This window comes from Zalophus californianus, chromosome 10, assembly GCF_009762305.2.
Source record: "Zalophus californianus isolate mZalCal1 chromosome 10, mZalCal1.pri.v2, whole genome shotgun sequence".
NCBI classification, from domain to species: domain Eukaryota; kingdom Metazoa; phylum Chordata; class Mammalia; order Carnivora; family Otariidae; genus Zalophus; species Zalophus californianus.
In genome coordinates this window covers 103,719,680-103,732,689 of record NC_045604.1, presented here as the reverse complement: position 1 = coordinate 103,732,689, position 13,010 = coordinate 103,719,680, and the positions used below count along the sequence as shown (strand labels likewise).

Here is a 13,010-nt window from a genome sequence, read left to right as displayed (position 1 = left end):
TGTAAGTAAGGCGCTCAAGGGACCAGCTTCAGGCTCAGCTGGATCCAGGCCCTCCATCCAAATCCAGCAGCTCAGCTCTGCTTTCTCCACATTGGCCTCACTCCCTGGCAGGCTCCTCCATGCGGTAACTGGGATGGCCCTGTAGTCCCTGGCATCCAACCCACACCCAGGCAGCCCCAGAGAAAGAAAATCACCCTTCCTAAAGGTACCAGCCAGAGTCCAGGCCCTGGTGCTCCTTGGGTCATACGATTTTTCCTTCACTAACCCTGGGGGCTCTGGCCAGGCCTGGGTCATGTGCCGACTCCCCTTGTGTGTGGTGGGGTCAGCCCATGTAAGTCTTACGGATCAAGAGTGGAGGAAAGGGTTCTCTGAAAGAGAATAGCATTCCATGACCACGGATGGGTACGGGTAGGGCTGGACTGGCAGAAGCGGCCTCAGAGCCGAGCACCCGGAGAGCACGGAATTTCCTGTTCCCGAGGTCCCTGGGGGTGATGCCTTTGCCCAGAATCCTCTGCTCATCCGGTGGGGCTCTGTATTCCCTTTCCCCACTGGACAGTGTGCTCGCCAGATAAGGCCTGCAGCTCCGGGGCAGGCCCGGGTCTGGCCGCTGGCGAGCCCTCCGTGAACGTCTGCTGCAAGAGAGGGTGTGTGCATAGGGCAGTGGAGGAGAGGGCCCGGGGACGGCGGGCCTGTCTTGTCTGCCCCAGGCTACCCACGCGTGTCAATCCGTAGCAGCCTGTGTTCGGGGGGGAGTCCCACTCAGCTGAACCTGCGGGGTCCCCATGGAGGGCTGCTGGGGCTACGACAGCTCTTCCTGCAGACCCCCAAACCTGCCTGCTCCTGATTCTCGCCTCCCGGGTCCAGGATGCGGGCAGAGACCGCACGGCCGACCTCGGAGTCCGGCAGACCAGGACACGGGCCAGGCCACATCATTGCCACACCGGGCCCATGCTTGCTGCCACTGCTCTGTGCCTCAGTTTCCCTCCCTAGGAAAGAGGGGGATGGTGGCCCCCGCCCCACTGGGTCGGGGGGGTGCGGGAATCCTGCTGTGTCACCACTGGTGGGGGCCCTGGCCCGGGGTGACATGATGAGGTGATTGCTCTCGTCTGCCCACAGGTGAGGGGTGATGGCAGAGAGGGCGTGACCCGCACGGACCCTTCTCCACACACCGAGTGGCACCACCATGCAGAAGCCCAGCGGCCTGAAGCCCCCCGGCCGTGGGGGGAAGCACTCGAGCCCCGTGGGCCGGACGTCCACTGGGTCGGCTTCCGTGTCCGTGGCGGCAGCGGCCACCAGCTCCAAGGAAGGTGCGCGGGGCTGAAGGCGGTGGGTGAGGGGCCGGGTGTGGGGAGCGGTTCTTCCAGAAGAGCGCCTCAGAGACCGGCCTGGGGGCTAGCAGCACACGGAAGTTCTTCCTTCTGTCTGGCTGTAATCCCTTTCCGGATTAACTAGCACCGAGCACCGATGCACGCTTTATGCATGCCGTTCCTTTTCCCGCTCCCCCTGCTTGGGAGGCAGGTCCTACTGCGGGCTCCGCTTAGGGGTGAGAAAGTGGGGATCCGGTGGGCATGGCACTGGGCCCAAGGTCACTCAGCCAGGATTCAACCTCCAGCCTCCACCGGCCTCCCCGCCCTGCCGTGTTCCCTTCCAGGGTCTGGGATTGTCCTAGCGAGCCAGCCCCATCTTCTCACCAGCCTTCTTGTCTGCCACCCAGAACCATGTCCTTTGGCCTTTCCGCCCCTGACCCCTCGTCGTCCTGCTGGTGGGCAGAGGTGGGGGCTGGGTGCCGGGCTGGGCGTGAGGGACAGCTCTTAGCTACATGCTCTTCTGAAGTTGAGGGTAAGGGAGCCCACAGTGGAATATTCAGGAAGTTTGCTGCAGAGGTAACATTGCCTGTCTCTTAACCCTTAGAGGCAACCGTTATTTTGGTTTCTATCCTTCTACTTTTTTTTTTCCTACCTGCTTGCAATCATGCTGCATATACAACTTGAAAATCTGTTTTTTTTCCTTCTAATACGATCAAGTGGATTTTTCCTCATCATTTTTAATGGCTGTAAGGTATCCAGTCCATCCAACAACTATAAATCAAAGGCCTGCTTTGTTGACACAGTCTTCACCACCAGAGCACTCGTTCTGAGCAAAACCAGAAGTGGGCCTAGCCCTCCCTTGGGGCTGCTGGTCTGGCGGGGGACGTGGAGTGTCATGAGATCCTAGAACTGGGGCCTGATCAGGTCTGGGAGTTCAGCCCCGAGGAGGGGACAGGTGAGTCGAGGTCCAGAGGGTGATAGTCTGTTAGTTGAAGAAGGGAGGGTGTTCCAGGCAGAGGAAACAGCATGTGCAAAGGCCCAGTGGCAGAAGAGCACATGGCATATATTGGGGAGGGCAAGAAAGAGAGTGTGGCTGGCATGTGGCCAGTGACAAGTGTGCTGGTGAGAGAGGGTGGGCGACGGTGGGGACAGCTTGGGGGCTGTCCAGGGCATTTTGCTTCCGTTGTAATAACACTGGGAAGCCATCGGAGAGTTTTAAATCAAAAAGAATATGATAAAAAAGAATTGGAAATGTGTTCTTAACTCATTCTCTGCAGTTGGGGATGACTGTTTCCTATTTTTCCACTTTGATAAATGACGCTGTGATGAATGTCTTTGGGCACAAATCCTGGCTTTGATTACCCTCCAGCCAGCAGCAGGGTAAGACACACCGTCCATCTCATCTGATTGGTACAGAAGTTTGGAGAGACAGAAAAATAGCCAGGGGCCAGATGAGGCAATCGGGGCCCTGGGTGGAGTCAAGGAAAGTCTGAGCCAAAGGTATAGACAGCTGGCAGAACCAGGGCCTTGGCAGAGTCAGACAATAAGGCTGGGAGGGTAAGGAAGCTGTGTGGTGTGGCCCCTGGGCAGACTTTTGCAGGCAGGCTTGTCCAGAACAGTCCCATTAGAGGCCCAGACTTCCTTTCCGTTGTGGCAAATCCTCCTTTACTCATGACATTACTGAGCAATGGGAAGAGGCCAGAGAGAGAAAACACAGGGGAAAGGATGTTCTGTGTGGACAGAATGAGTGGTGCAAAGGCCCTGAGGCAGGAATGGACCTGGTTTGTGAGAGAAGGAAGGAAGACAAGTCTGGGTGGAGAGGAGTGTGAAATGAGGTTGGGGAGGGTGGCGGAGGCAGATCATGAAGGGCAGGGGTTCGGGTTGGTTTTCGGGGTGACCGGCGCTGTTGGAGGGTGTTAGCAGAGGAATGGTTGGATGCTCACGTCCCTCAGCTCACTGTGTGGAGAACGGGTTGTGGGGTGAGGAGCCCAGTGAGGAGGCATGTGGCCCCCCAGGTCGGGAGGCCTGCACTCGCTGCCTGGGCTAGGGGAGGTCAGAAGGCCGACCACCAAGAGTGGGCCATCAGGGAAGCCTTCTCAGAGGAAGCGGGGATGAGCTCGGCCTCAGGATGGAAGGAATGTGAGTGTGGAGAGGGGGAGGGCCTGCTGGCAGTGGAGGAAGTGCATGGGCAAGGGCACAAAGGGAGGCTGAGCTGGGTCCAGTGGGGGTCGTGTGGCCACTCCCCGGGAGAAGGTCACCAGCCCGACCCGACCCTCCTGTGTCCTGGAGAGAGCTCCGTCGCACCTTCTGGGTTTTGTCCTCATTGCTCCCTCCCCGATCAAGAGGGGCCTGAATTCTGGCTCTGATCCCGCCCTTAATGCCCCTTCTCACTGCCCCTGCTGTGGGACCCTGGAAGAGGGACTTAACCTCTCTGAGCCACAAATGGGATCCGGAGAGTTAATGAGCGCCAAGTGCCTGCAGGTCCAAAACTCACGGAGGACTCCTTTCTTTTCCTTTCCCCGTCCCTCCATAGTGCCATTACAGAAAGTTTTGCGAGTGATAAAAGCAGCAGCCACCACCCTTCTGCTTAACCTAATCACAGCCACCACTGTGCTAGAGCTCCTTCCGGTCTTTTCTCCTATGGCACATGACCGTTGGCAGCGGTTCAGTCGTGGGCCATGCCCAGGTCTGTGTCTCACCGTGGCGCGTCTTACTGCCTTCCGTGGGAAGTGTCCCCCTGACCTGAACTGCTGCAGTGTCTTCGCCGTCCTCTGTGTGACCTGATGCTTGCTTCCCCTCAGGGTGGGGGCTGTGGGGTCTGACTCTGCCTGGGGCCCCCCACATCCCCCCCACCCTGCAGGACTGTTCCAGAGAGAGGAGGTGCCACGCCGTGAATGCCCGATTGATGACAGAGCCACACCCCCGTGCCCGCTGCGGCATCTGGGCTTTGGGTCCCCCTCCCTCCGCCTCTGGCAGGTCCCAGCAAGACTTCCAGGCGGCGGGGAGGGAACAGAGAGCCCAGAGCAATTGGCCTGGCGAGAGGAGGAAGGAAGATTTCTGAGGCCCACAGCGGCGGCTTTTGTCCCTGCTCTGCTCCGGGTCTCAGAACCAGAGTCTCTGGAGAGGAGGAGGGGCAGGTGGAAAGACCAGAGGAGGACAGGGTCACCCCCCCCCCCGCCCCCCGCCGGCTCCTCGGGCTCCCTCACCCACCCCATGGCTCTGGCCATCTGCTGTCCGAGGTGCAGGACGTGCCCACCCCTGTAGGAGGCCGGGACCCTGCGTGAGGGGCACTGGGGCCCCAGAGGTGGGTCTGGTGGAGACTGGAGCCTGGGAGTGATGGGGGGGGGGGCGGCGCGGCAGCAGCAAGAAGCAGACTCTGCTCTGGGAATCGGGGCAGTGGCTGTCTCCCAAAGTGTGAGCTCAGCCTCCGGGCAGAGGGTCTGGCCCAGGGCCGGGCCTGGCCCAGTGCCCCTGCCCCCCACCCTGTGGGGACGGAGGGGGGCTGCGTCAGTCCCCAGAGCTGGGACATACAGGAAGCGGCAGGAACAAGGGGCTGTTGGAGGGGAACTGTCGTACTGGAAGGTGGCCCAGAGGTGGTCAGAGTGGCAGGTGCGCAGGAGGGCCGTCTGGGACCCACCAGTGCGCAGAGGCTTGTGAGGTCGGGGGCAGCCCCGCTGGGCAGGTTGGAGCCCCCCTGGAGGCTGCTTCAGGTCAGGCCGTCACGGAGGCTCTTGCTCAGGAGGTGACACTGGTACAAAGATCTGAGTGACAAGCAGCAAGCAGCCCAGCCGAGCTGGGAAGAGCATCCAGGCAGAGGGACTAGTGGCTGCAAAGGCCCCGAGTCTTGAGGTGTCTGCGGGTCAGAGCATGGCTCGAGTGGGCAAGCAGGGAGTGTCGGGAACAGGCCTGGGGCAGGCGCCGGGGCCCCAGTGGGGAGCTGGGAGCTGGCACCGGGGGCCGCCAGGGCTTTGGAATCCATCCTGGGCCTGAGGGAGGAGAAGGGGGTCCAGGCTTCCAGGCCAGTGCAGGGTCCACCACTGCCCCGCGATGGTGGGCAAGAGGGGACGGCAGCAGGCTGTGAACAGGAGCCCTCAGCCCTCCCCCGGGGTCTGCTTCTGGGGCCTCAGGTGGAGGCAGGCCAGGCCAGGTAGTGGGGGTCCCTCCTGGCCCCAACGAGAATGGGTGACATGGGGAGGACTCAGGGCTGCCGGGCCAAGGGACAGACACAGGCCACTGCCGTGCTCCCTCTGCCCCTCCCCCAGGGCAGGCAGGTCCTCGAGGGGCCCCTCCCCTCCCCCCGGCGCTGTGGTCCGGCCCCAGAGGTGTCCCATTTACGAGGGACGGTGTTTGACCCTCTCTGCTTCACCAAGGTGTCTTACCATGCTGCTTCTCTTGAACCACCCAGGGAGAGAACGGTTCTTTCCATTTTCAAGCTGACAAATCTGAGGCTCAAGCTGTCAGCTGAGTTGCCCAGAACAGTAGGGCCAGAGAGTGGCGGGCCTGGGGTGGAGGCTCAGGTGGCCTGGGTGTGAAGCTGGCTCAGGCCACTGGCACCTACTGCCCTGTGCAGGGGTGGGGTGGCTGGGACCCCTCTCAGTTGGTGGGGAGGCTGGGACCCCTGGTTCAGTCCTGTCCTGGGCAGGTGGCAGGTGGGAAGAGTGATTGGTTCTCATTAGGCTGGGCACAACTGTCCCCCAAATTGCCTATGGCCTTTCCTCATGCTGGGGACCCAGGGCATGGAGGTCAAGGATGAGTGTGCACGGGAGATGCCCCTTCAGGCAGGGAGTAGGCCACTCGGGGCAGGGCCCACCGCCTGTGTCACGATCCCCCAAGGGGCCTACACAGGGCTGGTCCCAGTGCTTTGCCGTTCTGGCTTACGGAACTGGGGCCCAGATGCCCCCCGTGCCCGGTGGGCGCTCCAGACCCGGGAACCAGCTCGATGTGCCCCACCTGGGACCCATACAGCTGGAGCTGGCCTCTAGCGTTAGACACGGGCCCTATCCTACCCCACCCCCTGGAGGGTGGTGTCTTTCACCTTGGTACCCCGCTGCCTGGGAGGGCAGGTGGCATCACCCCCATTTCCAGTGACTTGGCCCAGCTGCCGTGCAGACGTGGGCAGAACCAGGACAGACTTCCAGCCATTGCCCCTGAAGAGCCTGCACGAGCCCCAGGCAGCACCCCACCCCCTTCAAGGTCAACTTCTCCGGCCCTCCTCCCCTAACCACATCCTAAACTTTTTAATGGCATCAGGAGGGGGAAAGCCAAGCTGAGCATTTCTGTGGCTGGACTGCAGAGCAGGTGGGGGGCAGGGCAGCCTCCTAATGTTCCTGACGTCGCCTGGTATTGATCTGGGGGGCAGGGGCCCATCTGCCAGTGCCTGCCTGCCAGCCGTGGTGTGGCTGGAGCAGGGCTTCTCCATGGGGAGCTGGCTCTGCTCTTTCCAGGGTAAGCCTCACACTCTTTCTCCTCCTCGGTCCCAGCCTGAGTGTGCTGGCTGGGGGCTCTGTCCTCCTGGTTTGGGAGTAGGGGGAAATGGAAGGGGACTTCTGAGTCCCATTTGGCTCTGGAAGGATGCCGAGCTGTCCTTGGGACGGGGCCCACCCCGGAGTGGACTGACAGAAGGTTCCTTCTTCAGGGGTGGTGGGCTGGAGACAGCAGAGCAGGGGGACGCCGGGCCTGTTGTGGCCTCAGGGGGTGGGCCCTGCCGTGGTCTGGTGGGCCCCGGGGTGGATTCAGTTGCTGATCAGGAGGACTGACTGGAGAGTGGACCAGGCTGGGGGATGCACTGTAGGAAAGCCAGCTCCCTTGAGGAATGCTATGGGGACCCGGTCCCTTCCTTCATGACCTCTGCCTTCAGCACCTGCTAGGGACAGGAGGGGGCTTAGAGCAGAAGGCTGCTTTGGGGTTCGTGGTGCATTTATGTATGTTGCTCTGGGGCCCCCGAGGAGGGGAGGTCAGGGTCGTGCCCAGTCTGCATTTCAGCCTGGTCGTGGGCTCCAAGGATGGAGAGGGGAGTCGGTGTGGGCTCCCCTTCCCAGGGCTTGCATTCTGAGTGGGACTCGGATGGGTACCCCAGCAGCCTGGGAGGCGGGCTGTGCGAACCAAGGGAAATCGGAGTCCTGCGGAGTGGCTGTGCCAGTGAGGGGTGTTGGAGCTATTCTGAAGGACAGGCGGGGTTTCCTTGGGTGACACAGAGAGGGAGATGCCAGGGTGACCATTCTATCTGGGACAGCCTTTGTTTATGTCTGTGGTTTTGGCATGACACCGTATTAATAGCACCTCCCTTCTCTTCAAGGTGTCTGGTTTGGGATGACGAATCATGTGGTCACCTTCTTTATAGCCCCTCCTACGAGGTCGGGGTGCTCATCAGCACATTAAAGCCTCTGACAAGTCCTGCAGCAAAAATAACCCTAACTTTGTTTAAGCTGCTATTTCTCAAGCTTGTTGGAATTTGGAGATTATTTGTTTTCATAATACCTATTAATCCCCTGTGGAATTAATGTTTTGTGGAACATTTAAGGAAGGACTTGCTTCCTTGAGGGGCTGGGTCTTAGCATACGCACGCTTTTTTTCCCCCTCCGGCCTTCAAGGACAGAGGGCCAACTTCATTACACACTTCAGTTCAGAGCATATCGTCACTGTGAGCCCCTGCAAGGCCCCTCTTGTGTTTTGTAAAATTGATACCTTTTTATCGTGTTCCCTGCATCCAGGCATCTGTGTCCATGTGTCCGAGTCGGGACACTCTTCAGCTCTGCTTTCTGACCAAGTATCACATCAGAAACACCTTTCCGTGTAACCTGGAAGAATTATTTTTTTAAAAGTTGCTTAAGGGGTGCTTGGCTGGCTCAGTTGGTAGTGTGTGTGACTCTTGATCTCAGGGTTGTGAGTTCGAGCCCCATGTTGGGTGTAGAAATTATTAAAAAAAATAAAACCTTAAAAAAAAAGTTGCCTAGGGCGCCTGGGTGGCTCAGTTGGTTAAGCGACTGCCTTCGGCTCAGGTCATGATCCTGGAGTCCCGGGATCGAGTCCCGCATCAGGCTCCCTGCTCAGCGGGGAGTCTGCTTCTCCCTCTGACCCTCTTCCCCCTCGTGCTCTCTATCTCTCATTCTCTCTCAAATAAATAAATAAAATCTTTAAAAAAAAAGTTGCCTATGAATCTGAAAGGCTTGACCATAATTTATATAATGCTTCCCTCTTTGGGGGCACTTAGGTTCAGGTTTTTTTTTTTAGTTTTTTTTTTATTTTAAGTAATCTTTACACCCAATGTGGGGCTTGAACTCACAGCCCTGAGATCAAGAGTTGCACTCTCTACTGACTGAGCCAGCCAGGCACCCCCAGGGTTTTTTTTGTTGTTTGTTTTGTGAATGATTAAGACAGTGAGTCCGTTTTTTTCTGTCTAAATTATTTCTTTGGGAAATGGACCAAAGATTCCATTCCCTATTTTCTCCTATTAAAAATATTGTATTTTTTTTTTAAGATTTTATTCATTTATTGGAGAGGGAGAGCATGGGAGAGCACAAACAGAGGTAGGGGCAGGCAGAGGGAGAGGGAAAAGCAGGCTCCCCGCTGAGCAGGGAGCCCCATGCGATGCGGGGACCCCGGGATCATGACCTGAGCTGCAGACAGACACTCAAGCAACTGAGCCACCCAGGCGCCCCTATTGTATTTCATTTTTATGACCTTTTTTTAACAAAGGAACACAGGCTTCTTCTAAGAGTCTAAGGTTAACCTAGAAAGTTTTCCCTGTCTAGAGTTGAAATGACCCAGGTGGGGAGTGAGGATGTGAGTGGGGTCGTGTTTAGGGGGTCTCCTGGATGTCTCTGGAGGGGGGTGAAGCAGGGCAGGGGGTGCTGGAGGCTGGGAGAGACTCTTCTGTAGGCTGCTGTGGCAGGTGGTGTGAAATCTCACCGGCCTGCTATCCGGAGGGACCTCGGGGACCCTAGAGGGAGGTGTGCATTTCACAGTTATTTCTCCTGTGCAATTGCTAGATCTGATGAATAACTGGATTGGGGGCCACGGTGAGGAGAAGGAGCAATGAGGATTTGTGGTCTGAGTAAATGGATGTTGGGGGACTGCACCCCTAACTGGGGAGTACAGAGGAGGAGCTCTTGGAGGGGGGATCACTGTGGTCTAGAACATCAAGTGTGAGGTCTTAGGGGACATCCAGGAGGAGGCAGCAGCGGGAAGGGTGGGTCTGGCGGCCAGGGACGGGATCAGGACTGGAGTGAGCAATGGGGGCCCAACTTCTCCATCTTTCTCTGTCACTTGGATCTTTTACAAGGGGAATGCATTAGTGTCTTTAAAACAGCAGGGACGTGGCAGCATATAAGCAACAGCTCAAGGTGCAAGAGTGGGTTGGATTGTGGGGGGCGCACAGTGTAGATCAGGGCACCCCAGGTACTGACCACGGGACGAGGACATCCCTCCTGCCTCTCCCCCCGCGCCCCCCGCATTAGAGGTGGGTCAGAGACTTGGTGCTTCTCTGTCTTCTCTCCTCTCTGTCATTTAGGGGGTCTGTCGAGAATTCTGATGGGTTTTAGACTGGCCACCTGTGCAGGGTTTGGGCTGGACTGGGACTAGCTGTGTGCTGCCTGCTCCCGAGAACCAGCGCTGAAATTGTCAGGAATTTTACAAGCCAGATGTTAAACACGGCCTTGACTTAAAAAACTAGATCTTACCAACTTGCAATTTAATAAATTCTATTAAAAACATAGGTAGTAAATACTCAAAACTCATAACTTCTAGTCGTACTTACAGTAGTATTTATACCACTAAAATAGTGCTGTTTTACCAGTAGTCAGATTTTATAGTATCTGTGTTTTTGAGGCTATTGCTCTATGGTGGAAACACTATATAATCTCTTTCTAACTCCGTGTTCAGTGTGACACCACGCTGGTAGCTTGAAATTGACCACGGTGGGACAATTTTTGGAAATGGGCAAACGCTACAAATCAGGGTTATTATTTTTCTCCTGGAGAGCTAATTGGTAAACCTTTACCAGCAGCCCACCGGCTGGAACACAGGACCACCAGGGTGGGCAGGGGTGGAGGAGGCAGAGAGGAGTCCTGTCACGGGGGCGCGGGGGGCCTTGAGAGGAGGGTGGGCAGCAGAGCTGGGGGGCAGGGGGACCCTCGAGGCCCGAAGGAGCCCAATGCAATGCAGTAAGGAGGCCATGGGGACCTCCCAGGGCAGTGTCCACATTGGTAAGTGGTCAGAGGAACTGGGAAGCAGAGTCTTGTTGCTGGTGGAGGAAGCCGCTTCCTTCTAGACACAGCTGGATGGAAAAATACCCAGGGCCAGAAGAGCAAAGGACCAAGTAATGTCTAAATACAGTCCCACTTGAGTTTGTTTTTTTTTTTTTTTTTAAGTACGCAGTCTGTGTATGCAACGTCTACCCACCGGATAAAGTCTGGAGAAACGTACTCCAAGATATTAACTGTAATTGTGTTTGTATGGTGGAGCTATAGGTGCTTTCATTTTTTTTTTTTTTTTTAAATCAGTAACTCTGCTTTCTGATTTTTCTGCAGTGGACATGGATGATCTGTGTAGTCTAAACATTTGAATAGGAGAAGAGCTAGTTGGCTGGGAAGGACAGTGGATGGCCGCAGGAGGGGTGTCAGTGGGGGAAGCTGTTATTTTGAGAGCTGGGGGTGTTTGTGGCACGCATGGACAGCCAGAGGGGGGACAGGCGAGAGGTAGTGGGGAGGCGGGTCCCTGGGGAGACCAAAGGGGGATAGAGGTTTGCTTCCAAAAGGAGAAGAACTTAGCTCTCCTGTAGAAACATGGGGCAAACAGTGGGCTCAGGGAGGTACAAAGGTTAGGTGGGGGTGGACGAGGTGAACCAGGAGCTGCATGGAGGGAGCCTCTGCCCTAGACGGAAGGAATGGGCCCGATTCCCTGCTGCTCGGGGTTGTGAAAAATCCGTGCACCAGCGCAGAGCCATGGTGGCCCCTCCTTCTGGGAGCGGGACCAGCTCTGAGCAGGCAGCTTGCATTGAGGGCCTGCCAGCCTGGGTGCTAGAGTGGAAACAGGGCCCTCCTGAGCGTCTGTTCAAGTACGGGGGGTGGGGGCAGGCGTACATGGTGAAATACGGGATAAATCTCTGGAAGGATGGTGGAGGGCGTGGAGGGCGATGCAGGTGGAGTGGCTTTTAAGAGAAGCAATCAGGGAAGGCTTCTCTGAGGAGGTGAGGAATGAGCTGTGTGATTGTCAGGGCAGAGGTTCTGGAAGGCACTCGCACCCCCGTTCACAGGGAGCCTTCTCTCCCCAGCCCCAGGCCCCCATGGATCTAGGTTCCTCCCCATCAGGGAGGTGGCCCTCTGAGTTGTTATCTGCACCCCACTTCCTTGCCGGGCCCCCGTTTGGCCGTGCCTGTGGTCCCCAGTGTCTGACCCTGGATGCTCGGAGAACAGCGTCCCTGGCAGCTGAGATTCGGCCCGTCCCCGCTTCCCCGGGCAGGGTGGGACCCAATCCCCTGCAGGGGGAGGAGGGGTGGGTGCATTCTCCCCCAGCCCCCTGCTGCACCCCCCCCCCCCCCACTGCAGCAGGCCACCAGCTGCCGCCACCCCACGCTAGGCCCCTCGGCCTTATTCTTCAAAGTCCTGCTTTGAACTTGAAACCGGCAGTAAATTCTCCGGTGCCTGAAGTCTGGGGAATGGACCAAGCGCTCAAGAGAGGGTTAAGTTTCTTGCTCTTTGCTTTCTTGGGGGCTCACTGGGCCAGGCTGCTCCATGCCAGGCGTGGGGGGGAGGCCCAGGCCCTGCCCTCGGGGCTTCGGGGCCCCGGGGGTGTGACGGGGGAGCCGCCCAGGTCTGGTGGCTCTGAGAGAACAGGTAGGACGGGAGACCATCAGGTCCCAGCTGTTTCTGTCTCAGCCCTTTGTCGACCTGCGGGGAAACAGGCCCGGATAGGGGAAGGGGCTTGGCCAGGCCTAGCCCCACTGTTACTAATGGCTCCCTGGAGGGCACGGGGCTCTGTCCCGCTTTTCCTTACCTTCCCGAGCCCAGGCCTCCAGAGGCTTCCCAGCACAAGTCGGGCATTTGACGAGGGTTTGTTCCTGTGAGGCTGGGGCAGCTGAGGGCACCGAAGAGGAAAAATGAAGCAAAGCCCCTCAAGTGCAGTCGCCGCGGGCTTGCGACCTGGATTTGAGCAGCTGTTGGAACAACTGGTCTCTGGGCCTGTGACCCTGGAAGGGGCGGGGCAGAAAGATTACCTGAGGGTCTGCCTGGCCCGGGACAGCTGGGGAGGGGGACAGCTGGGCGGGCAGCTTCTCGCCAAGAATAGCCACGCTGGGTCCCCCTCGACCTGGGACCCTCCTCTGAGCTCCAAGCAGAGAGACCAAGTAGGCACAGGTGCTTACCTGCGCCAGAGCTGCCCAGGTCAGTTCGCAGACATCACAGAGCCCTGGGGCACAGGGAAGTGTTCTAGAAACGAAGTTGGGAAGGGCACGTGCATGACGCGAGCATGGGGGGAGCTGACAAGGGGGAGGGCTCTGAGCCAGACCAGGTGGGCCTGACACCTGCCTGGGTACCTTTGCACAAGAGTCATGACCCCTGCTTCCTAATCTGGACAATAAAAATATAATGTAGAGAAAGTGTCCAGTCCATCGAGGGCTGGGGCGCTGGTACCTCATAGATGGTAGCTGCAATCTTAATAACCACAGCATTGGCCCCCTGTTGATGGACCCCGCGGCTCCTTGGGCGG

The 13,010-nt window shown here is 57.9% G+C and overlaps 1 protein-coding gene across 10 annotated transcripts in view; it reads left to right on the top strand.

The window, feature by feature from the left end:
- Positions 1 to 13,010, top strand: part of CLIP2 (CAP-Gly domain containing linker protein 2) — a 73,704-nt gene that overhangs the window by 21,003 nt on the left and 39,691 nt on the right. For all 10 annotated transcript variants that reach the window (XM_027611681.2, XM_027611678.2, XM_027611680.2 and 7 more), the window contains one exon: positions 1,117 to 1,307. In XM_027611681.2, the coding sequence (XP_027467482.1) occupies positions 1,184 to 1,307 (124 nt within the window). In that variant the 5' untranslated portion in view covers positions 1,117 to 1,183. The remainder of the gene's footprint in view (positions 1 to 1,116; positions 1,308 to 13,010) is intronic.